Source organism: Phyllobates terribilis, unplaced genomic scaffold, assembly GCF_046119375.1.
Source record: "Phyllobates terribilis strain yellow unplaced genomic scaffold, ASM4611937v1 Scaffold_12__6_contigs__length_324123572, whole genome shotgun sequence".
In the NCBI taxonomy this organism is placed as follows: Eukaryota; Metazoa; Chordata; class Amphibia; order Anura; family Dendrobatidae; genus Phyllobates; species Phyllobates terribilis.
The window spans coordinates 95,859,699-95,884,028 of NW_027362772.1; the positions used below are offsets into that span (position 1 = coordinate 95,859,699).

At 46.9% G+C, this 24,330-nt stretch overlaps 1 protein-coding gene across 2 annotated transcripts; it reads right to left on the reverse strand.

The window, feature by feature from the left end:
• Positions 1-1,103: 1,103 nt before the first annotated feature.
• ALDH4A1 (aldehyde dehydrogenase 4 family member A1) lies at positions 1,104-22,342 on the reverse strand. Of its 2 annotated transcripts, XM_073656177.1 has the most exons (15): positions 22,112-22,342; positions 18,457-18,550; positions 17,827-17,919; positions 17,543-17,590; positions 17,291-17,446; positions 16,247-16,396; positions 16,093-16,167; positions 14,842-15,029; positions 14,466-14,539; positions 13,882-14,078; positions 13,453-13,500; positions 12,700-12,852; positions 12,393-12,514; positions 10,886-11,004; positions 1,104-2,908 (listed from the first exon to the last, which is right to left on the reverse strand). In XM_073656177.1, the coding sequence occupies exons 1-15, from the start codon at positions 22,150-22,152 to the stop codon at positions 2,796-2,798; spliced, it is 1,671 nt and encodes a 556-aa protein (XP_073512278.1). In that variant the 5' UTR covers positions 22,153-22,342; the 3' UTR covers positions 1,104-2,795. The 2 variants fall into 2 exon arrangements, with proteins under 2 accessions (XP_073512278.1, XP_073512279.1); XM_073656178.1 differs by lacking the exon at positions 10,886-11,004.
• Between the last annotated feature and the right edge of the window lie 1,988 nt (positions 22,343-24,330).

The window sequence follows — 24,330 nt, forward strand, 5'->3', positions numbered from 1 at the left end:
CCTCCTGTATTATACTCCAGAGCTGCACTCACTATTCTGCTGGTGGAGTCACTGTGTACATACATTACATTACTGATCCTGAGTTACCTCCTGTATTATACTCCAGAGCTGCACTCACTATTCTACTGGTGCAGTCACTGTGTACATACATTACATTACTGATCCTGAGTTACATCCTGTATTATACTCCAGAGCTGCACTCACTATTCTGCTGGTGGAGTCACTGTGTACATACATTACATTAGTGATCCTGAGTTACCTCCTGTATTATACTCCAGAGCTGCACTCACTATTCTGCTGGTGTAGTCACTGTGTACATACATTACATTACTGATCCTGAGTTACATCCTGTATTATACTCCAGAGCTGCACTCACTATTCTGCTGGTGCAGTCACTGTGTACATACATTACATTACTGATCCTGAGTTACCTCCTGTATTATACCCAAGAGCTGCACTCACTATTCTGCTGGTGCAGTCACTGTGTACATACATTACATTACTGATCCTGAGTTACCTCCTGTATTATACTCCAGAGCTGCACTCACTATTCTGCTGGTGCAGTCACTGTGTACATACATTACATTACTGATCCTGAGTTACCTCCTGTATTATACTCCAGAGCTGCACTCACTATTCTGCTGGTGCAGTCACTGTGTACATACATTACCTTACTGATCCTGAGTTACATCCTGTATTATACTCCAGAGCTGCGCTCACTATTCTGCTGGTGCATTCACTGTGTACATACATTACATTACTGATCCTGAGTTACCTCCTGTATTATACTCCAGAGCTGCACTCACTATTCTGCTGGTGCATTCACTGTGTACATACATTACATTACTGATCCTGAGTTACATCCTGTATTATACTCCAGAGCTGCACTCACTATTCTGCTGGTGCAGTCACTGTGTACATACATTACATTACTGATCCTGAGTTACATCCTGTATTATACTCCAGAGCTGCACTCACTATTCTGCTGGTGGAGTCACTGTGTACATTACATTACTGATCCTTGGTTACCTCTCTGGGTTTTTCATGGTTTTACGTTCAGGGATAATTGAGACAATGTGTTAAGAAAATAACAGAAAGCGAAGTGTAAAAGCCTCAGGGTTTTATTATAATAATGACTTTGGTTTCCAGTTATAATATTTATTTATTATACACCTGGAATAATCTCCCCGATGATCAGTAATATTAGACGAGCGAGGGGTCTGCCTGTAAATGCTGCCATCTACTGGTCACACAGTAATTAGCAGGTTAATGAGTGATACATTCCAGTGTTTGACATTTTCTCACATCTTTCTACATTCTATATAGAGAGTAATAAACTCTGATTGTCTTTTCATGTCTGGCAGGCCTAATATGCTTTATCCTGAATCCGTCCCCCCGCTGTGTGCTCACTCCTGTCTGCTGAGCTGTGCACTTTTCGGGGATGTATTGAGTTATTGTGGGAGTGTTGGGACCTGGACCCCCACTGATCTGCAGGTCATTAAGGTATCGGCCAAATAGGAAAAATCATATCTAAAGTTTACATATGTTTTTAGTATTTCGGGGGTTGACAGTAATTTGTAATAAGTCAGCCATTGTGTCTTCTGCGGACCCCCACGCTGATGTCTATGAGATATAAATATACAAGCGCTCGCTTGCACTGGCCGACTTGCGGCTGTCGTTTTGCCAGTGATCGGCTGCTGGATTTCACGTTTCCATTAAAGAACAATACAGAGAATTCAATGTAACGAGTCTTTCTGGGTCGTTACCTCGATATTATTCTCCCCAGTCAGATGTAATTCTGCAATCTCAATCCTCCCGGTCTCCTGATAGCAGCAGCATTATGGGAGCGCAGCTCCGGCCACACGTCTGTAACAACCCTATCAGAATTCGCTTTACCATTATTGCACTTGTCATAGGAGAACGCGTCGCTCCAGGTCACGTGGTGACGGCGGCAGGTCCGAGGCGCTGGCTGTACAGGATGATGAGGGTTAATGTAGCCGACTGAGAAGACAGAAACTCCAGTTTTACCAGGAGCTTGTCTTAAGCCTCATTCACACCTGAGTATTTTGATTGGTATTTCAGAACCGGAATGGAAAGATTGGAATTTCTTTCTTGTTTTGGATCCAGTCCTGGGCTCATGAATACAGATTCAATTAACTGAGCAGAATACACAAATGTGAATGAGTCCAGCTATAGTTCTTGTAAGATAAAGGTGGTTTTGTTACACAATAGACTTGTAATTAGTGCAGAATCTTGCGGACGGCGACGCACCCAGCAAAGTGCGGGTGCAAAGCGGCCCCTGCATTACAGCAGCTTCTAACTCAATGATTAGGTCTCATTCACACGTCAAAGCAAATAAGTTTGCAATGCACGTTGAGGCCCGGAACAGGGTGTCGTGGCGATAGCCGCAGGGAGCAGGGGACGGGCTACGGGGAGCAGACTCCAGCGATATAAGTGCACATGTACGCTGGACGGATCCTGGTAAGGCTCTTCACTCACATCCAAAGTCAGAAAAGTAACATTAGATTCTGTAATGTAACAAAGTGAATCCTGTGCTGGTAACAATGTGGCACATCCCCGCACGGATCTGCACGCGGCCGGGGGACAATGGCTTCACTCAATTGTTGTAGTCTGAATTTTCATTATATATCGGGTCTCGGATTTCAAGCCGTTCAAAATAAAGTTTCTGATAAAAATGGATTTTTGTTAAAATAGTTTCCTAAAATGTATAAAACTTATTATTAAAACATTGTTCATCAGTGTCCAGGATCAGCGGAGAGGAAACGACATGAACCTCAGTGCATGTAGGGGTACTGCCATTCAGTCAGAGGAACGTGGGTTTCTTTAATGACCTGCGGTGACGTCCAGCGCAGGATGTAGTGAGGACCCCCGGGTTTGTCATTTGTTCCTGTTGAAAGAGTAAAATTATTTAGTCCAAGTGATGTAGAGAAAAATAAGGAACATGGTGACATCGAGGCCGCGCTCTAACCTGCAGGGAAAGGGGATCTGACAGTAGGATCAGCCCTACAAAGCGTCTATAGGGCCGCAGGTCACCTTTATATCTGCAGTCCTATGACTGCACCAGCAGAATAGTGAGTGCAGCTCTGGAGTATAATACAGGATGTAACTCAGGATCAGTAAGGTAATGTATGTACACAGTGACTGCACCAGCAGAATAGTGAATGCAGCTCTGGAGTATAATACAGGATGTAACTCAGGATCAGTAATGTAATGTATGTACACAGTGACTGCACCAGCAGAATAGTGAGTGCAGCTCTGGAGTATAATACAGGATGTAACTCAGGATCAGTAATGTAATGTATGTACACAGTGACTGCACCAGCAGAATAGTGAGTGCAGCTCTGGAGTATAATACAGGATGTAACCCAGGATCAGTAATGTAATGTATGTACACAGTGACTGCACCAGCAGAATAGTGAATGCAGCTCTGGAGTATAATACAGGATATAACTCAGGATCAGTAATGTAATGTATGTACACAGTGACTGCACCAGCAGAATAGTGAGTGCAGCTCTGGAGTATAATACAGGATGTAACTCAGGATCAGTAATGTAATGTATGTACACAGTGACTGCCCCAGCAGAATAGTGAGTGCAGCTCTGGAGTATAATACAGGATGTAACTCAGGATCAGTAATGTAATGTATGTACACAGTGACTGCACCAGCAGAATAGTGAGTGCAGCTCTGGAGTATAATACAGGATGTAACTCAGGATCAGTAATGTAATGTATGTACACAGTGACTGCACCAGCAGAATAGTGAGTGCAGCTCTGGAGTATAATACAGGATGTAACTCAGGATCAGTAATGTATGTACACAGTGACTGCACCAGCAGAATAGTGAATGCAGCTCTGGAGTATAATACAGGATATAACTCAGGATCAGTAATGTAATGTATGTACACAGTGACTGCACCAGCAGAATAGTGAGTGCAGCTCTGGAGTATAATACAGGATGTAACTCAGGATCAGTAATGTAATGTATGTACACAGTGACTGCCCCAGCAGAATAGTGAGTGCAGCTCTGGAGTATAATACAGGATGTAACTCAGGATCAGTAATGTAATGTATGTACACAGTGACTGCACCAGCAGAATAGTGAGTGCAGCTCTGGAGTATAATACAGGAGGTAACTCAGGATCAGTAATGTAATGTATGTACACAGTGACTGCACCAGCAGAATAGTGAGTGCAGCTCTGGAGTATAATACAGGAGGTAACTCAGGATCAGTAATGTAATGTATGTACACAGTGACTGCACCAGCAGAATAGTGAGCACAGCTCTGGAGTATAATACAGGATGTAACTCAGGATCAGTAATGTAATGTATGTACACAGTGACTGCACCAGCAGAATAGTGAGTGCAGCTCTGGAGTATAATACAGGATGTAACTCAGGATCAGTAATGTAATGTATATACACAGTGACTGCACCAGCAGAATAGTGAGAGCAGCTCTGGAGTATAATACAGGATGTAACTCAGGATCAGTAATGTAATGTATATACACAGTGACTGCACCAGCAGAATAGTGAGCGCAGCTCTGGAGTATAATACAGGAGGTAACTCAGGATGAGTAATGTAATGTATGTACACAGTGACTGCACCAGCAGAATAGTGAGTGCAGCTCTGGAGTATAATACAGGATGTAACTCAGGATCAGTAATGTAATGTATGTACACAGTGACTGCACCAGCAGAATAGTGAGTGCAGCTCTGGAGTATAATACAGGATGTAACTCAGGATGAGTAATGTAATGTATGTACACAGTGACTGCACCAGCAGAATAGTGAGTGCAGCTCTGGAGTATAATACAAGAGGTAACACAGGATCAGTAATGTAATGTATGTACACAGTGACTGCACCAGCAGAATAGTGAGTGCAGCTCTGGAGTATAATACAAGAGGTAACACAGGATCAGTAATGTAATGTATGTACACAGTGACTGCACCAGCAGAATAGTGAGTGCAGCTCTGGGGTATAATACAGGATATAACTCAGGATCAGTAATGTAATGTATGTACACAGTGACTGCACCAGCAGAATAGTGAGTGCAGCTCTGGAGTATAATACAGGATGTAACTCAGGATCAGTAATGTAATGTATGTACACAGTGACTGCACCAGCAGAATAGTGAGTGCAGCTCTGGAGTATAATACAGGATGTAACTCAGGATCAGTAATGTAATGTATGTACACAGTGACTGCACCAGCAGAATAGCGAGTGCAGCTCTGGGGTATAATACAGGATATAACTCAGGATCAGTAATGTAATGTATGTACACAGTGACTGCACCAGCAGAATAGTGAGTGCAGCTCTGGAGTATAATACAGGATGTAACTCAGGATCAGTAATGTAATGTATGTACACAGTGACTACACCAGCAGAATAGTGAGTGCAGCTCTGGGGTATAATACAGGATATAACTCAGGATCAGTAATGTAATGTATGTACACAGTGACTGCACCAGCAGAATAGTGAGTGCAGCTCTGGAGTATAATACAGGATGTAACTCAGGATCAGTAATGTAATGTATGTACACAGTGACTACACCAGCAGAATAGTGAGTGCAGCTCTGGGGTATAATACAGGAGGTAACTCAGGATCAGTAATGTAATGTATGCACACAGTGACTGCACCAGCAGAATAGTGAGTGCAGCTCTGGAGTATAATACAGGATGTAACTCAGGATCAGTAATGTAATGTATGTACACAGTGACTGCACCAGCAGAATAGTGAGTGCAGCTCTGGAGTATAATACAGGATGTAACTCAGGATCAGTAATGTAATGTATGTACACAGTGACTGCACCAGCAGAATAGTGAGTGCAGCTCTGGAGTATAATACAGGATGTAACTCAGGATCAGTAATGTAATGTATGTACACAGTGACTGCACCAGCAGAATAGTGAGTGCAGCTCTGGAGTATAATACAGGATGTAACTCAGGATCAGTAATGTAATGTATGTACACAGTGACTGCACCAGCAGAATAGTGAGTGCAGCTCTGGAGTATAATACAGGATGTAACTGAGGATCAGTAATGTAATGTATGTACACAGTGACTGCACCAGCAGAATAGTGAGTGCAGCTCTGGAGTATAATACAGGATGTAACTCAGGATCAGTAATGTAATGTATGTACACAGTGACTGCACCAGCAGAATAGTGAGTGCAGCTCTGGAGTATAATACAAGAGGTAACACAGGATCAGTAATGTAATGTATGTACACAGTGACTGCACCAGCAGAATAGTGAGTGCAGCTCTGGAGTATAATACAGGATGTAACTCAGGATCAGTAATGTAATGTATGTACACAGTGACTGCACCAGCAGAATAGTGAGTGCAGCTCTGGAGTATAATACAGGAGGTAACTCGGGATCAGTAATGTAATGTATGTACACAGTGACTGCACCAGCAGAATAGTGAGTGCAGCTCTGGGGTATAATACAGGATGTAACTCAGGATCAGTAATGTAATGTATATACGCAGTGACTGCACCAGCAGAATAGTGAGTGCAGCTCTGGAGTATAATACAGGATGTAACTCAGGATCAGTAATGTAATGTATGTACACAGTGACTGCACCAGCAGAATAGTGAGTGCAGCTCTGGAGTATAATACAGGATGTAACTCAGGATCAGTAATGTAATGTATGTACACAGTGACTACACCAGTAGAATAGTGAGCGCAGCTCTGGAGAATAATACAGGATATAACTCAGGATCAGTAATGTAATGTATGTGCACAGTGACTGCACCAGCAGAATAGTGAGTGCAGCTCTGGGGTATAATACAGGATGTAACTCAGGATCAGTAATGTAATGTATGTACACAGTGACTGCACCAGCAGAATAGTGAATGCAGCTCTGGAGTATAATACAGGATATAACTCAGGATCAGTAATGTAATGTATGTACACAGTGACTGCACCAGCAGAATAGTGAGTGCAGCTCTGGAGTATAATACAGGATGTAACTCAGGATCAGTAATGTAATGTATGTACACAGTGACTGCACCAGCAGAATAGTGAGTGCAGCTCTGGAGTATAATACAGGATGTAACTCAGGATGAGTAATGTAATGTATGTACACAGTGACTGCACCAGCAGAATAGTGAGTGCAGCTCTGGAGTATAATACAAGAGGTAACACAGGATCAGTAATGTAATGTATGTACACAGTGACTGCACCAGCAGAATAGTGAGTGCAGCTCTGGAGTATAATACAAGAGGTAACACAGGATCAGTAATGTAATGTATGTACACAGTGACTGCACCAGCAGAATAGTGAGTGCAGCTCTGGGGTATAATACAGGATATAACTCAGGATCAGTAATGTAATGTATGTACACAGTGACTGCACCAGCAGAATAGTGAGTGCAGCTCTGGAGTATAATACAGGATGTAACTCAGGATCAGTAATGTAATGTATGTACACAGTGACTGCACCAGCAGAATAGTGAGTGCAGCTCTGGAGTATAATACAGGATGTAACTCAGGATCAGTAATGTAATGTATGTACACAGTGACTGCACCAGCAGAATAGCGAGTGCAGCTCTGGGGTATAATACAGGATATAACTCAGGATCAGTAATGTAATGTATGTACACAGTGACTGCACCAGCAGAATAGTGAGTGCAGCTCTGGAGTATAATACAGGATGTAACTCAGGATCAGTAATGTAATGTATGTACACAGTGACTACACCAGCAGAATAGTGAGTGCAGCTCTGGGGTATAATACAGGATATAACTCAGGATCAGTAATGTAATGTATGTACACAGTGACTGCACCAGCAGAATAGTGAGTGCAGCTCTGGAGTATAATACAGGATGTAACTCAGGATCAGTAATGTAATGTATGTACACAGTGACTACACCAGCAGAATAGTGAGTGCAGCTCTGGGGTATAATACAGGAGGTAACTCAGGATCAGTAATGTAATGTATGCACACAGTGACTGCACCAGCAGAATAGTGAGTGCAGCTCTGGAGTATAATACAGGATGTAACTCAGGATCAGTAATGTAATGTATGTACACAGTGACTGCACCAGCAGAATAGTGAGTGCAGCTCTGGAGTATAATACAGGATGTAACTCAGGATCAGTAATGTAATGTATGTACACAGTGACTGCACCAGCAGAATAGTGAGTGCAGCTCTGGAGTATAATACAGGATGTAACTCAGGATCAGTAATGTAATGTATGTACACAGTGACTGCACCAGCAGAATAGTGAGTGCAGCTCTGGAGTATAATACAGGATGTAACTCAGGATCAGTAATGTAATGTATGTACACAGTGACTGCACCAGCAGAATAGTGAGTGCAGCTCTGGAGTATAATACAGGATGTAACTGAGGATCAGTAATGTAATGTATGTACACAGTGACTGCACCAGCAGAATAGTGAGTGCAGCTCTGGAGTATAATACAGGATGTAACTCAGGATCAGTAATGTAATGTATGTACACAGTGACTGCACCAGCAGAATAGTGAGTGCAGCTCTGGAGTATAATACAAGAGGTAACACAGGATCAGTAATGTAATGTATGTACACAGTGACTGCACCAGCAGAATAGTGAGTGCAGCTCTGGAGTATAATACAGGATGTAACTCAGGATCAGTAATGTAATGTATGTACACAGTGACTGCACCAGCAGAATAGTGAGTGCAGCTCTGGAGTATAATACAGGAGGTAACTCGGGATCAGTAATGTAATGTATGTACACAGTGACTGCACCAGCAGAATAGTGAGTGCAGCTCTGGGGTATAATACAGGATGTAACTCAGGATCAGTAATGTAATGTATATACGCAGTGACTGCACCAGCAGAATAGTGAGTGCAGCTCTGGAGTATAATACAGGATGTAACTCAGGATCAGTAATGTAATGTATGTACACAGTGACTGCACCAGCAGAATAGTGAGTGCAGCTCTGGAGTATAATACAGGATGTAACTCAGGATCAGTAATGTAATGTATGTACACAGTGACTACACCAGTAGAATAGTGAGCGCAGCTCTGGAGAATAATACAGGATATAACTCAGGATCAGTAATGTAATGTATGTGCACAGTGACTGCACCAGCAGAATAGTGAGTGCAGCTCTGGGGTATAATACAGGATGTAACTCAGGATCAGTAATGTAATGTATGTACACAGTGACTGCACCAGCAGAATAGTGAGTGCAGCTCTGGAGTATAATACAGGAGGTAACTCAGGATCAGTAATGTAATGTATGTACACAGTGACTGCACCAGCAGAATAGTGAGTGCAGCTCTGGAGTATAATACAGGATGTAACTCAGGATCAGTAATGTGATGTATGTACACAGTGACTGCACCAGCAGAATAGTGAGTGCAGCTCTGGAGTATAATACAGGATGTAACTCAGGATCAGTAATGTAATGTATGTACGCAGTGACTGCACCAGCAGAATAGTGAGTGCAGCTCTGGAGTATAATACAGGATGTAACTCAGGATCAGTAATGTAATGTATGTACGCAGTGACTGCACCAGCAGAATAGTGAGTGCAGCTCTGGAGTATAATACAGGATGTAACTCAGGATCAGTAATGTAATGTATGTACACAGTGACTGCACCAGCAGAATAGTGAGTGCAGCTCTGGAGTATAATACAGGATGTAACTCAGGATCAGTAATGTAATGTATGTACACAGTGACTGCACCAGCAGAATAGTGAGTGCAGCTCTGGAGTATAATACAGGATGTAACTCAGGATCAGTAATGTAATGTATGTACACAGTGACTGCACCAGCAGAATAGTGAGTGCAGCTCTGGAGTATAATACAGGATGTAACTCAGGATCAGTAATGTAATGTATATACACAGTGACTGCAGCAGCAGAATAGTGAGCGCAGCTCTGGAGTATAATACAGGAGGTAACTCAGGATCAGTAATGTAATGTATGTACACAGTGACTGCACCAGCAGAATAGTGAGTGCAGCTCTGGGGTATAATACAGGATGTAACTCAGGATCAGTAATGTAATGTATGTACACAGTGACTGCACCAGCAGAATAGTGAGTGCAGCTCTGGAGTATAATACAGGATGTAACTCAGGATCAGTAATGTAATGTATATACACAGTGACTGCAGCAGCAGAATAGTGAGCGCAGCTCTGGAGTATAATACAGGAGGTAACTCAGGATCAGTAATGTAATGTATGTACACAGTGACTGCACCAGCAGAATAGTGAGTGCAGTTCTGGGGTATAATACAGGATGTAACTCAGGATCAGTAATGTAATGTATGTACACAGTGACTGCAGCAGCAGAATAGTGAGTGCAGCTCTGGAGTATAATACAGGAGGTAACTCGGGATCAGTAATGTAATGTATGTACACAGTGACTGCACCAGCAGAATAGTGAGTGCAGCTCTGGAGTATAATACAGGATGTAACTCGGGATCAGTAATGTAATGTATGGACACAGTGACTGCACTCACTATTCTGCCAGAATGGAAAATGTCATTGATCAGACTAAGCCACTGCTTCCATCGCTCTGTGGTGCAGTTATTGCAGGCGTTGTCAGTGGAGCGGGGTCAGGGTGGGCTCTGTGACCTGCGGCGGTGCAGCCCCTTTTACCTGTTCTGACACATTCCTATAGTGACATTAGTGATTTGGGGAATAGTCGCTCTTCTGTGAGATCGGACCACACACCGGCCTTCGTGCCCCATCATTGGGCTTTGGGTTCCCATGAATGATCCGTGTCGCTTGATTTATGATCCTCGGACCACCCTCATATGACCCTTTACAGCAATCACTATTGGTTTTCTACACTTTGGGAGCAGTGATTTGTATCGGATTTCACACGATAGGACACAATTTAAGTGGGATCAGGACCCCGTACTCACCCGATGCACGTGATCCCCCGAAGGGCTGCTGAGCCACCACTGCCCCCGTGGACTTATCATTGATGTAGAAGTTTCCGGCAGCATTTCTCAGCGCTGCGGTCGCCTCCTGCACCATGCTCCTAAGTGCAATTATAATAGGATTTTACTGAAGAAAGAGAATCAGAGCCACAAAGACTGCGACACGGAACAGTCAGCGAGCAACGAGTCCAGCTGCAACGCGTCAGAGTCCAGCTGCAACGCGTCAGAGTCCAGCTGCAACGCGTCAGAGTCCAGCTGCAACGCGTCAGAGTCCAGCTGCAACGCGTCAGAGTCCAGCTGCAACGCGTCAGAGTCCAGCGCACGGGTAAAACTCACATGTGAAACTGCTTATAACTCCTATCACAAAGTTGTAGAAGTTGTCAATATTTACACAAATCTTATACTTTGTGACGTTTTCAGCGGAAGTTATTACTCTGTGATAAGGATCCGGGGTGCGATTTGGACGGTTCCCTAGAGATCAGACTGCGCTAGAACGAGCGCTACTGTATACGGGGGGCGGGGGGCAGATGCCGGCCGAACCATCGTTCAGCCCTCTGAGGGGGGCTCCATGTGGGGGCCGGCATCTCTGGACATACCCAGCTTTATCCTGAGACATTCATTGTCTGCAGGTGAGATAAGTCCAATCACTTCTGTAATCAATGCGGGTTTAATATTAACTGGACTCAGTAATAAAATCATTTACTGCAGATAAGAGAGGAGTTATCAGGAGAGTATAAAACCCCTGGAGACTAAAGATAAGAGAGTCTATATCGTTCCCCAGTATATAACCAGGGTGATACATTGTCTCTAGGCAGCTGCTGCTCTCTGTATTCTGCCAGGGTGATACATTGTCTCTAGGCGGCTGCTGCTCTCTGTATTCTGCCAGGGTGATACATTGTCTCTAGGCAGCTGCTGCTCTCTGTATTCTGCCAGGGTGATACATTGTCTCTAGGCGGCTGCTGCTCTCTGTATTCTGCCAGGGTGATACATTGTCTCTAGGCAGCTGCTGCTCTCTGTATTCTGCCAGGGTGATACATTGTCTCTAGGCGGCTGCTGCTCTCTGTATTCTGCCAGGGTGATACATTGTCTCTAGGCAGCTGCTGCTCTCTGTATTCTGCCAGGGTGATACATTGTCTCTAGGCAGCTGCTGCTCTCTGTATTCTGCCAGGGTGATACATTGTCTCTAGGCAGCTGCTGCTCTCTGTATTCTGCCAGGGTGATACATAGTCTCTAGGCAGCTGCTGCTCTCTGTATTCTGCCAGGGTGATACATAGTCTCTAGGCGGCTGCTGCTCTCTGTATTCTGCCAGGGTGATACATAGTCTCTAGGCAGCTGCTGCTCTCTGTATTCTGCCAGGGTGATACATTGTCTCTAGGCGGCTGCTGCTCTCTGTATTCTGCCAGGGTGATACATGGTCTCTAGGCAGCTGCTGCTCTCTGTATTCTGCACTATGAATAGCAGTGGATACAATTACACAGCAAGTACGCACTTATCCTGGGCGAACACTGCCCCCGTGAGGCTGTACGGCGAAGTGGAGTCGATCAGCTGCAGAACCTCTTTGTACTTATTCTCTGGGTAGACGTAAACAGTTAACACCGGTCCAAAGATTTCCTGCAGGAAAAATAAAGATGAATGTAGTTAATATTGGGCTATACGGCAATAATGGATGGTGCATGGCACGGTGCCCAGTACATGGCATCAGGTATATCACATTGCTTGCTTCTCATTGCAGCCTGGCATTGAGTATGGACGTTGTACAATTAGCGGGACATTATATAATTAGTAGGACCCGTTACCTCCGACATGATTTTCTCCTTCGGATCTTTGCTCTCGATAATCGTCGGCTCCACAAAGTATCCAACTCTGTCGTCGCACTTTCCCCCGGCCAGGACAGTCAGACCGGGGGTCTCCCGCGCGTGATTTATCCAGCCCTGGATCCGTCTGAATGACTGCGGGAAGGAGACACAGTGATCGCACCCACCCGGGCAGTGACAGCGCTGCAGGTATATAACTGCTGTACCCAGAGGTATACATATATACCGACATTCCGATAATATTCTGATATTCCAGAAAGTCTGAATATTCAGAATTCGTTTCCAGCAAAAAAAAAAATCGCCAAAAAATGTTGAAATTTTACAGACGGGAAATTTATAAATCTCATGAAATAACGCCCAGCTCTAGCTCTACAGCCCACCGAGAAACGGACCACCACGCATAAGGGCGTCAGGTCCTGGGGAGGGGGGAGCGTCAGGTCCTGGGGAGGGGGGGAGCAGGTTAGGGTGCAAGGTTCTGGGGATGGGAGACAGTGTTAGTCCCTGGAGAGGGTGGTGTGTGTGTGTGTGTGTGTGTGTGTGTGTGTGTGTGTGTGTGTGTGTGTGTGTGTGTGTGTGTGTGTGTGTGTGTGTGTGTGTGTGTGTGTGTGTGTGTATATTTCTCCTGGTTGTCTCCCTGCAATTATCAAGTCTTATTGATGTTGGATTACAGGATTTGTACACTTCTTGCAGGGTCTTCAGATATTCCGCCCCCTGGAGGAGGAGGCTGGTACTTGCCTTTTCATCAATGACGGCGGACATGAAGGTGCTGAAGTCATCTACAGGCTGGGAATTAAAGCAGAGAATCCAGGATCAGAGAATATCAGGATCCAACATTCGCTAATTTGTTACCCAAAGCTCCTAAGTTCTTGTCATGGATCAAAAAGCCGGGTGAGAACACGGACTAAATCCTCGCACAACCTCGGGCTTCTGCAGCGACGCGTCCCACCTGACAAGGAGCCGACGCCTCGATTCAATTACCGTACAGGGTTAGCGGCTGCTTACAATAAATTCTGCCGCTTTCCCCAACTCTGCATTTCCTCCTCCTCACTGACAGGATAAGAGGAGGCGGACGGTTCAGCAGGTATTAGCCGAGGCCCAACGCTGCCGCTAATCCCATCAGACACCGCTGAGCGCGTCCTGACGGGAGGAGGAATCCGCACTCACGTTCCCCACTTTGATCTTGCCATGCTCCTCCAGCAGCCGAGCTTTCATCTGGGGCCACAGAGAGTCCGGAGCGTAGAGCCGGGAGCAGGCCGAGCACTTCTGGCCGCTGTACTCGAAGGCCGAGCGGATCACGCCGTTCACCGCGCTTTCCACGTCGGCGGACTTGTGTACGAAGTGGAAGTTTTTTCCCCCACATTCTGCATAGGAAATAAAGCCAAATTATTAATGCTGTGACTGATGCTAATGTCTCCCCTCGCTGAGATACGGGGGGGGGGCTGTTTGCAATGCAAAAGTTAAATATGCAAATTGTCTCTTCAGAGAAGAAGAGGACTAGAACTCCAGCCTACTGCAAGCAGCGATCTAGGGTTCTAGTCCTCTTCCTTTTCTGATAATTTGCAACGATGTATCAGTGCAGGTAAAAGATCAGTGAAGCTCAAAGGGGATTGTCTGGATTAGACACAATTGTAACAAACACTCATCTGTGAGAATCATTAGATATGTTAGATGATGTAGGAGAGGGCGACTTTGCTTTTTCAAGTTTCCATGCTTAATATCACGTTATGGCGGCAATCTTGTGTTCTCACCTCCTGCCAAGCGTGGGAATGTCCGATACCGCTCCAGTTTCTCTGATACTTGTTTCCACAGATGCCTGAAGGTTCTGAGCAAAAACATATTAAAAAAAATTGTACAAATGCAAGAAATCAAGGACAAACCACATTCATTCAGTCTCATTACTTATTTTTAACGTGTGATTTCAGAAGTGTCCCCCTGGTGTATACAGGTCATTATGTGTGTTGGGAAATCTCCTGCCTTTTTTAGTTGCTCATTCGAAAAACGCACTGTTCATTGGCATCTTTAAATGCACAGCGGGCACGAGTATAAGAGAAGTAACGTGTTGCTATACGGTGTGCTGTTTTGTGTACTTCCACCATGCCGCCCTTGGTGCGGCCCATTACTTACGGAACGCTTCCGGTGAAGTTTATTCCGCAGAGGTGCTCCGAGCCGGTGACCGTGTCACCAAATACCGGGCCATCCGACGGCACAAACTGTATGATGTTAGGAGGGAGCCCGGCCTCTTGGAGGATTTTATACACGGCGTAATTGGACAGTATGGCGGTATCGCTGGGCTTCCATAGAACCACATTACCCTGGAGGAAGAAAGAACAATCAGTAATGGAAAAGATAACGAAGACCTGCAATGTGCCGATCACCTCTGGGGGGACCCTACACACCCAGAGAATAAAGGGGCACTATGCTCATAGAGCTCTATGTAACTCCGGTAAGAGAATAAGTGATTTTCTAATGATAGGTTTCCTTAATGCACAGCTGCTGAGCTGTTACAATGTATCAGTGTAGGAAAACCATCAGCCAGAAGTCTAGGACAGGAGAGACTTCAGCTCCCGCTCGGTTAGGCCATATTCACATGTAGCATAAGTGAATTTTTTTCCCCTCTCGCTTTTTTTTGTGCAGAAGTTATCACCTAAATTTATGGACCTGTGATAACTTCTCTTCACTGGTCAACTGTAAGATCCCTGGACTTGATACAATTGTGACAACCTCTGGGGTTTAGGATGTGTTTGCAGCCTCTAAATGTGCAAATGGTCTCTTCAGAGAGGAAGAGGACTAGAACTCCAGCACTACCTACTGGAAGTCCTATAGTTCTAGTCCTATTCCTCTCCGAAGAGACAATTTGCATATTCAAATTTCCCAGAAGAGCATGCATGGCTTACAAGTCTCCTCACTCTGACATGCCAGGCCTGGCTTGTCACTCTCCAATAGGAGAACCGTTACCCCTTAAAACCCTAGCCTTTAAATGGAAATGAGTTTCTATTTGCTGACCACAAGCAGATCCTGAAGCTGGTGTGTGGGACTGAAACGCGTTGTATACTAGAAAAATAGGCAATTACTTAATAGATGAGGAGTAAAACTTAATATTAGTGGGGGATAAAAGTAATAGGAGGAGCTGTCATGGAGTATAGAGAAAGTGGCGCAAGATAAATGGCGCCGAAATATCAGGAGAATATATTGGAGCAAACCGCGTGCTCTGATGATTTATTTGGGGCATTTCTGGCTATATTATGATAAAGCCAGAAATGTAAGGACGCATCATTCCCTGGAAGGATAATACTAGGTCAAGACACCTGCTGGAGCAAATGGAGTGGCGAAACATTTGCACTATTTTCCTTTATAATGGACACAAATCACACTTACCATCAAGGCCGGGGCCCCGGCCAGGTTCCCCCCAATAGCCGTGAAGTTAAATGGAGAAACAGCAGCGATAAACCCCTGAGGAAGACAGAGATGAATTTCAAGCTTTCGGGTATCTGCTTGCTTGGTGGCTTTTCTCTGTCCGCCGGTGTCCTACCTCCAGGCCCCGGTACACCATGGTGTTGGTGCTGATCGGCACACTGATCGGTTGTTCGTGTTGCACCTGCAGGGCAAATTTCGCATTGAACCGGAAAAAGTCGATAAGTTCGGCAGCAGCGTCGATCTCGGCCTGGATGACGGTCTTACCCTAAAAGAGAATTTGTAACTTATCGTGAGATTGGATTTATCATCTCATGTTCTTTTTTAGGAGACTGATGGCTTGAAGTTACAAGGCCAAGTCCTGAGGCTGCACTACTGAGACTAGTCTGTGAGGTGCGAGATGTATGTATCCAAATCACCCTCCACATCGATCACACACCATCACTCGGGCAGGATGTAGATATTGATGCAAAGGGCTGATGGATGTTTGATTTAAAAAAGTTTCTTTTTTTCTATGCTTAGTCTCGATAAAGAGCAAGAAAGAAGAGAGAGGAGGGAAGAGCGGATGTTACGTCGGGTTATTAAGCAATAAAACATTGGTTAATAAAGCTGCAGTGCGAAACGCGCGTCGGGGCGGCAGTGATGGTTGTTAGAAAGAAGAGAGAGGAGGGAAGAGCGGATGTTACGTCAGGTTATTAAGCAATAAAACATTGGTTAATAAAGCTGCAGTGCGAAACGCGCGTCGGGGCGGCAGTGATGGTTGTTAGAAAGAAGAGAGAGGAGGGAAGAGCGGATGTTACGTCGGGTTATTAAGCAATAAAACATTGCTTAATAAAGCTGCAGTGCGAAACGCGCGTCGGGGCTGCCGTGATGGTTGTTAGAAAGAAGAGAGAGGAGGGAAGAGCGGATGTTACGTCAGGTTATTAAGCAATAAAACATTGCTTAATAAAGCTGCAGTGCGAAACGCGCGTCGGGGCGGCCACGATGGTTGTTTCTTTTACATCATGGGTAAGATATAACACTTTACTTAGGTGACTTAGCCTTGTTTATAGGGGTCAATTCAGAATGTGTATTTGTACAAATGTGCGGCAGCCATCCTTGAACATTTGCATGCTTAGCAATAAAACATTGCAGATGTCTTCATTCGCCATCAATTTGTTACCTGGCCGATCATGGTCTTTGCCAGGATCTCCGCTCTTCTGGGGCCGCTAAGGAGATCGGCGGCTTTGAAGAAGATCTGTGCTCGATCCTCCACCGGCTTCAGGTCCCACTCCCTCCGCGCAGACAAGGAAGCGTTGACGGCCCGATTCAGCAGTGCCTGCGAACACAAACGACGATAGCTGTTCTCGTGTATCTCTCAAATATCAAAGATTTTCTTTTCTTCCTAATCTGCACAAACCCGACCCGCACTCACCGCGTCCGCGTAACAGTATTTGGCCACTTTGTGCGAATGGTGGAACGGCTGAAATGAGAAACAATTATTTTTTTAGGAGAGAACTCTGCTTTACGGGATTTTGGTTTCTATACTCTTCTGCGTTGCGTTAAAAGTTACATTTCAGAATTTCACTGGACAATCATCTATCTACAGTATACATCATTTACTGATCGATGGGGTCGGTGTCCCACCACTAGGACCCTCATCATTAGTTGCAACAGAATAAAATCTTCCTCTTCGGGCTCAATAATGGGAGATCTTACCGAGAGCTGGTACCGGACATCCTTCGTCCACACCTCTTCTCCCCCCACCACACAGGGGATTTCTTCCGTCTTGCCTTTAAGATCCTCGAGCGCCTATAGTCGTACAAAAAAAACGGCATAAAAATCAAATGCACCCGACATCTTTCTGGGCCAAGAACTCCAGACGATAAATGTCGCAACGTAAAACCTTTAGTCAATTATTGATGGAAGTAATCCAACTGACCTGAAAACAATGACACAAGCTAATAATTAAAGGGAACTTCCATCTTACGGCGTTTGCATTCCCTATCAGAAGTCTGAGATCTTAGGAAACGTAATCAATATTATTAGGTTACAGGACTATTCAATATTTGCCTAGTTTAAAAAAAAAACTAAGGTTCCAAAATCTAGAAGAATGTCCTTCTCTCTGGAGGAGCTTGTGCACTGCAGACTGACCACTGGGATCTGTGCAACATTTTATGGTAGCTGTAGGAGTGTTGTAGGGGAATTGCACACTTGCTGCCAGGGTCTCCAGCACATTATAGAGGGGTCTCGGCAGCAGGACGCTTGTAACAAAAAGGGAAGGCGCAAAGCAAAGAAATCTTTACTGGAAGCAGAAAACCCTTAAATGTAACAGAATCAGATCCTTACTTTCTGCAGAGCGGCTCTCTCGCGGCTGCCATGTTTAAACTCCAGGATTGGTTCATTCTTCACCTCGGCGGCCGCACAGTGATGGAAGCGGAGCCTGAAACCGAATGGATACAGGTTAGGATCCAGGAGCCCGGAGCCCCGAGCGTTCAGAGTACGTGACGGTGCAAGGACGGAGCGACGGCAACATTGGGGAACGAGCGGTGTCCCCGGAGCAAGAGCCACAAAGGAGGAGGAGAGACAGGTATTGAAGGGCTCAGCCTACAGACTGAGGTGTATGGGGGCTCCCGACTGTCCCCCAACACATGATAAGGATCCGGCATGTGTAATCTCGGACTGTCGAAACGTCTGGCCGCGGCGCACTCAGAGAACACGGGTCCTCGGCAAGTCTCCCCCATGTGTAAAGCACTGAAGCCTGCGGTGTTACAATGTATCCACGAGGTTATGTGTCCGATATCAGCGAGATACAATTGTTAATCATTTACTAGATGTGTGAAGTGCGGAGAAGCTGCAGATGGTTCACTAACAAAAACACCCACGGATCCAGCTGTGCCGCCATCACCGACCCGTGGGCAGCGACTTCTGAGAATGTGGTACGTTGTGCCAGGACGTTGTAGTTCACTTTGTCTGTGGTGGAGAGTCGGGGAGTTGTCAGTCCCCCAGTCCATGCATATGGCCATGATACAGATCTACATTGTACCTCCAATATCATTTTCTCCGCCATGATAGGTTGCATTATTCCTAATTCCATGATCCGTGTACGTGACGCGTTTCGCGTTAGACTAAACAAGTGAATAAGATTTATTGAATAATAAAAAATTACCCCAAACCTGTGCGTGACCCACCTAGAACTGAGAATGAGGTTTTATAAATCCTCACTGATTTCTACTCGTACACCTGAGGAAGGCTGGATGGCGGTGAAACGCGTAGGGTTTTTTTAATCAAAGGTTTTTATTACCTTTATCTGCACTCATTGGATTGATTTGCAAAGGGACAATAAATCCCCGGTGGTCCGGTATTTTTGGGGGGTTCGTCGCCCTTCTCTGTATTGGGGGACCGTTCCTGAAGATTTTCTCCCCAAATCGTGAATTGATACTTTGCACAATTGTGACATTTCTTTCCTTTTCGCACCATAAATCCACAATAGAATCCGCATGTGAACAATGATTTAATGTTGCGGGGGGGCATCACTTCATTTTTGATAAATGTCAATTGAAAGCCTGTTCTGCTCGCACGTGCCGCATCCACTGCAGAACTTCTTTAGCGAAATCTGAAGCACCAAAAACGGCTGAGGATTTTGCTGGATGACGTCTGCCGGACCCCGTCTCAGCCTCAGGGTGGGTCATAGTCCTCTTGGTGGTCTCATTTAGGCTGTTCACTGCTTTGAGAAGAGGTCACATAATACTCCTCTGACAGAAGCTGTGACGTAGCCCCCTGTATATATAGACATAGAGGGTCACCTGTATCCCCCTGTATGGAGCAGCGTGATCCACGGCTATAGGTCCCATGTAAGGACACAGCGATGTCTGAGCAGCCCCCCGCCCCAGGACCCTCGTAAAGCATATACTGGGGAGCAGATACTCAGGGCATATCGGCGCTGCCATATTCTACACCCCCCACCCCCGACGTGATAGTACTGATCATGGCACCCCCAGTAGTCACTAGTCCAGACCGATGCTGGTCTAATGACTGCAAGTAATGGGGGGAGCGGGGGCTTTCATTCTGTAATGGTAATAACTGGTCATACAGTGAGAGCGCCATGATGGGTGATGCTGGCAGTGCGGGCACAGGACGCAGAGGACCGGCAGTGGGGGCATAGCAGGAGGCGGAACTGGTAATGAGGGCACTACTGGGGTGGCACTGGTAATGAGGGCACTACTGGGGTGGCACTGGTAATGAGGGCACTACTGGGGTGGCACTGGTAATGAGGGCACTACTGGGGTGGCACTGGTAATGAGGGCACTACTGGGGTGGTACTGGTAATGAGGGCGGTGCAGGAAGTGGCACTGGTAATGAGGGTAGTGCAGAAGGTGGCACTGGTAATGAGGGCACTACTGGGGTGGCACTGGTAATGAGGGTATTACTGGGGTGGCACTGGTAATGAAGGCGGTGCAGGAAGTGACACTGGTAATGAGGGCACTACTGGGGTGGCACAGGTAATGAGAGTAGTGCAGGAGGTGGCACTGGTAATGAGGGCAGTGCAGGAGGTGGCACTGGTAATGAGGGCAGTGCAGGAGGTGGCACTGGTAATGAGGGCAGTGCAGGAGGTGGCACTGGTAATGAGGGCACTACTGGGGTGGCACTGGTAATGAGGGCAGTGTAGGAGGTGGCACTGGTAATGAGGACAGTGCAAGAGGTGGCACTAGTAATGAGGGCAGAGCAGGAGGTGGCACTGGTAATGAGGGCACTACTGGGGTGGCACTGGTAATGAGGGTAGTGCAGGAGGTGGCACTGGTAATGAGGGCAGTGCAGGGGGTGGCACTGGTAATGAGGGCAGTGCAGGGGGTGGCACTGGTAATGAGGGCAGTGCAGGGGGTGGCACTGGTAATGAGGGCACTACTGGGGTGGCACTGGTAATGAGGGCAGTGTAGGCGGTGGCACTGGTAATGAGGGCACTACTGGGATGGCACTGGTAATGAGGGTAGTGCAGGAGGTGGCATTGGTAATGTGGGCACTACTGGGGTGGCACTGGTAATGAGGGCAGTGTAGGGGGTGGCACTGGTAATGAGGGCACTACTGAGGTGGCACTGGTAATGAGGGCACTACTGGGATGGCACTGGTAATGAGGGTAGTGCAGGAGGTGGCATTGGTAATGAGGGCACTACTGGGGTGGCACTGGTATGAGGGCAGTGTAGGGGGTGGCACTGGTAATGAGGGCACTACTGAGGTGGCACTGGTAATGAGGGCACTACTGGGGTGGCACGGGTAATGAGGGCAGTGTAGGGAGTGGCACTGGTAATGAGGGCACTACTGAGGTGGCACTGGTAATGAGGGCACTACTGAGGTGGCACTGGTAATGAGGGTAGTGCAGGAGGTGGCATTGGTAATGAGGGCACTACTGGGGTGGCACTGGTAATGAGGGCAGTGTAGGGGGTGGCACTGGTAATGAGGGCACTACTGGGGTGGCACTGGTAATGAGGGCACTACTGGGGTGGCACTGGTAATGAGGGCAGTGTAGGGAGTGGCACTGGTAATGAGGGCACTACTGGGGTGGCACTGACAGCAGACCTTGTCTATGGCCATTATTGCGGTGCCCTATGGCGGGGGGCACTCGGCAGCACATGGGGCAGGTGGCAATGGTAATGAGGGCACTACTGGGATGGCACTGGTAATGAGGGTAGTGCAGGAGGTGGCACTGGTAATGAGGGCACTACTGGGGTGACACTGGTAATGAGGGCACTACTGAGGTGGCACTGGTAATGAGGGTAGTGCAGGAGGTGGCACTGGTAATGAGGGCAGTGTAGGGGGTGGCACTGGTAATGAGGGCACTACTGGGGTGGCACTGGTAATGAGGGCAGTGTAGGGAGTGGCACTGGTAATGAGGGCACTACTGGGGTGGCACTGACTATGGCCATTATTGCGGTGCCCTATGGCGGGGGGCACTCGGCAGCACATGAGGCAGGTGGCACTGCTTGTGTCCAGTATTGGGGGCACTCACCCCGCCCAGGGCCGGCTCAGGACCCTCCGCAGCTGCAGCATGTTCCTCTGTCAGTGACCGCCTGTCTGGGCTCCCCGTGCTCTCCACTCAGAGGAGGGGCCTCGCATGTATCGCTGCTCCCTATTGGTGGAGCGGAGGGGGAGGGGCTGGAGCCGCCTGACATCCGGGTGACATGGAGGCGCTGCTGCTGCTGCTGCACTCGGCCGCAGTGTCAGTACAGGACGGAGCGCAGCGGATACAATGTGACAGCTGAGACCGCAGCAGCCAATCAGGAGGCGCCTGACAGCGGCAGCGTCTGGACTGATCCATTCTGCTGTCATAGAGGGGGAGGTCGTGTCCTATCGCTTTATGTGGGTGTTTTTTCCGGCTCTGCCTCCGGGCGGCGCTGACATCACACCGGGTCACCGGCTATTGTTTCTTCCGTAGCGCTGTACGGGTCAGCACCCCCAGCGTAGTCAGAATGGTACAATCTGGGGGCCGGACCCGGACAGCCAATCACAGGACACACTGCAAAATTCCATCCAATGAGAATCCTCACAACGGGAGCCGCCCCTGTGCTCTGACCATATAAGGAAGAGGTGTGACGTCAGCGGTTTCCTTATTACGTCATAGCTTGAAATGAACAATTTACATTATAAATTAGATGTGATCTGTGGTTGGAAGAAGGAGGGGGTTGTGCGATATTCCCAGGGGTCCTGTGCGCCCCCAATAATGATTGTGACCCCAGAATGAGATACAGTCCACTCTTGTGTTTTTATATAATGTATTTTTTTTTTACCAAATTAATTTTTTCCAGACTTCCTACAATTATTACATTTTTTTTAAAGGGCTCGTCCAGTCCGGGGCGCTGATGGCAGCGCCCGTACATCGCCAGTTCTAGAATAGCTCGTGCAGCGCTCGTACATCGCCAGTTCTAGAATAGTTCGTGCAGCGCTCGTACATCGCCAGTTCTAGAATAGTTCGTGCAGCGCTCGTACATCGCCAGTTCTAGAATAGCTCGTGCAGCGCCTGTACATCGCCAGTTCTAGAATAGTTCGTGCAGCACCCGTACATCGCCAGTTCTAGAATAGTTCGTGCAGCGCTCGTACATCGCCAGTTCTAGAATAGCTCGTGCAGCGCCCGTACATCGCCAGTTCTAGAATAGTTCGTGCAGCGCTCGTACATCGCCAGTTCTAGAATAGCTCGTGCAGCGCTCGTACATCGCCAGTTCTAGAATAGCTCGTGCAGCGCCTGTACATCGCCAGTTCTAAAATAGTTCGTGCAGCGCTCGTACATCGCCAGTTCTAGAATAGTTCGTGCAGCGCTCGTACATCGCCAGTTCTAAAATAGTTTGTACAGCGCCCGTACATCGCCAGTTCTAGAATAGCTCGTGCAGCGCCCGTACATCGCCAGTTCTAGAATAGTTTGTGCAGCGCTCGTACATCGCCAGTTCTAGAATAGTTCGTGCAGCGCTCGTACATTGCCAGTTCTAGAATAGCTCGTGCAGCGCCCGTACATCGCCAGTTCTAGAATAGTTTGTGCAGCGCTCGTACATCGCCAGTTCTAGAATAGTTCGTGCAGCGCTCGTACATTGCCAGTTCTAGAATAGTTCGTGCAGCGCTCGTACATTGCCAGTTCTAGAATAGTTTGTGCAGCGCTCGTACATCGCCAGTTCTAGAATAGTTCGTGCAGCGCTCGTACATTGCCAGTTCTAGAATAGCTCGTGCAGCGCCCGTACATCGCCAGTTCTAGAATAGTTTGTGCAGCGCTCGTACATCGCCAGTTCTAGAATAGTTCGTGCAGCGCTCGTACATTGCCAGTTCTAGAATAGTTCGTGCAGCGCTCGTACATCGCCAGTTCTAGAATAGTTTGTACAGCGCCCGTACATCGACAGTTCTAGAATAGTTCGTGCAGCGCTCGTACATCGCCAGTTCTAGAATAGTTTGTACAGCGCCCGTACATCGACAGTTCTGGAATAGTTCGTGCAGCGCTCGAACATCGCCAGGAGGTAACTCAGGATCAGTAATGTAATGTATGTACACAGTGACTGCACCAGCAGAATAGTGAGTGCAGCTCTGGAGTATAATACAGGATGTAACTCAGGATCAGTAATGTATGTACACAATGACTGCACCAGCAGAATAGTGAGTGCAGCTCTGGAGTATAATACAGGAGGTAACTCAGGATCAGTAATGTAATGTATGTACACAGTGACTGCACCAGCAGAATAGTAAGTGCAA

Excerpts from the sequence above, each read along its gene's own strand:
- ALDH4A1 (XM_073656177.1), bottom strand. The coding sequence starts at position 22,152 with ATGCTGCAGCTGCGGAGGGTCCTGAGCCGGCCCTGGGCGGG. Across the intron at positions 18,551-22,111 it reads CTGAGCCGGCCCTGGGCGGG|GCTCCGCTTCCATCACTGTG; the intron begins GTGAGTGCCCCC and ends ATTCGGTTTCAG. Across the intron at positions 11,005-12,392 it reads GCAGTGTTCGCCCAGGATAA|GAGCATGGTGCAGGAGGCGA; the intron begins GTGCGTACTTGC and ends AATTGCACTTAG.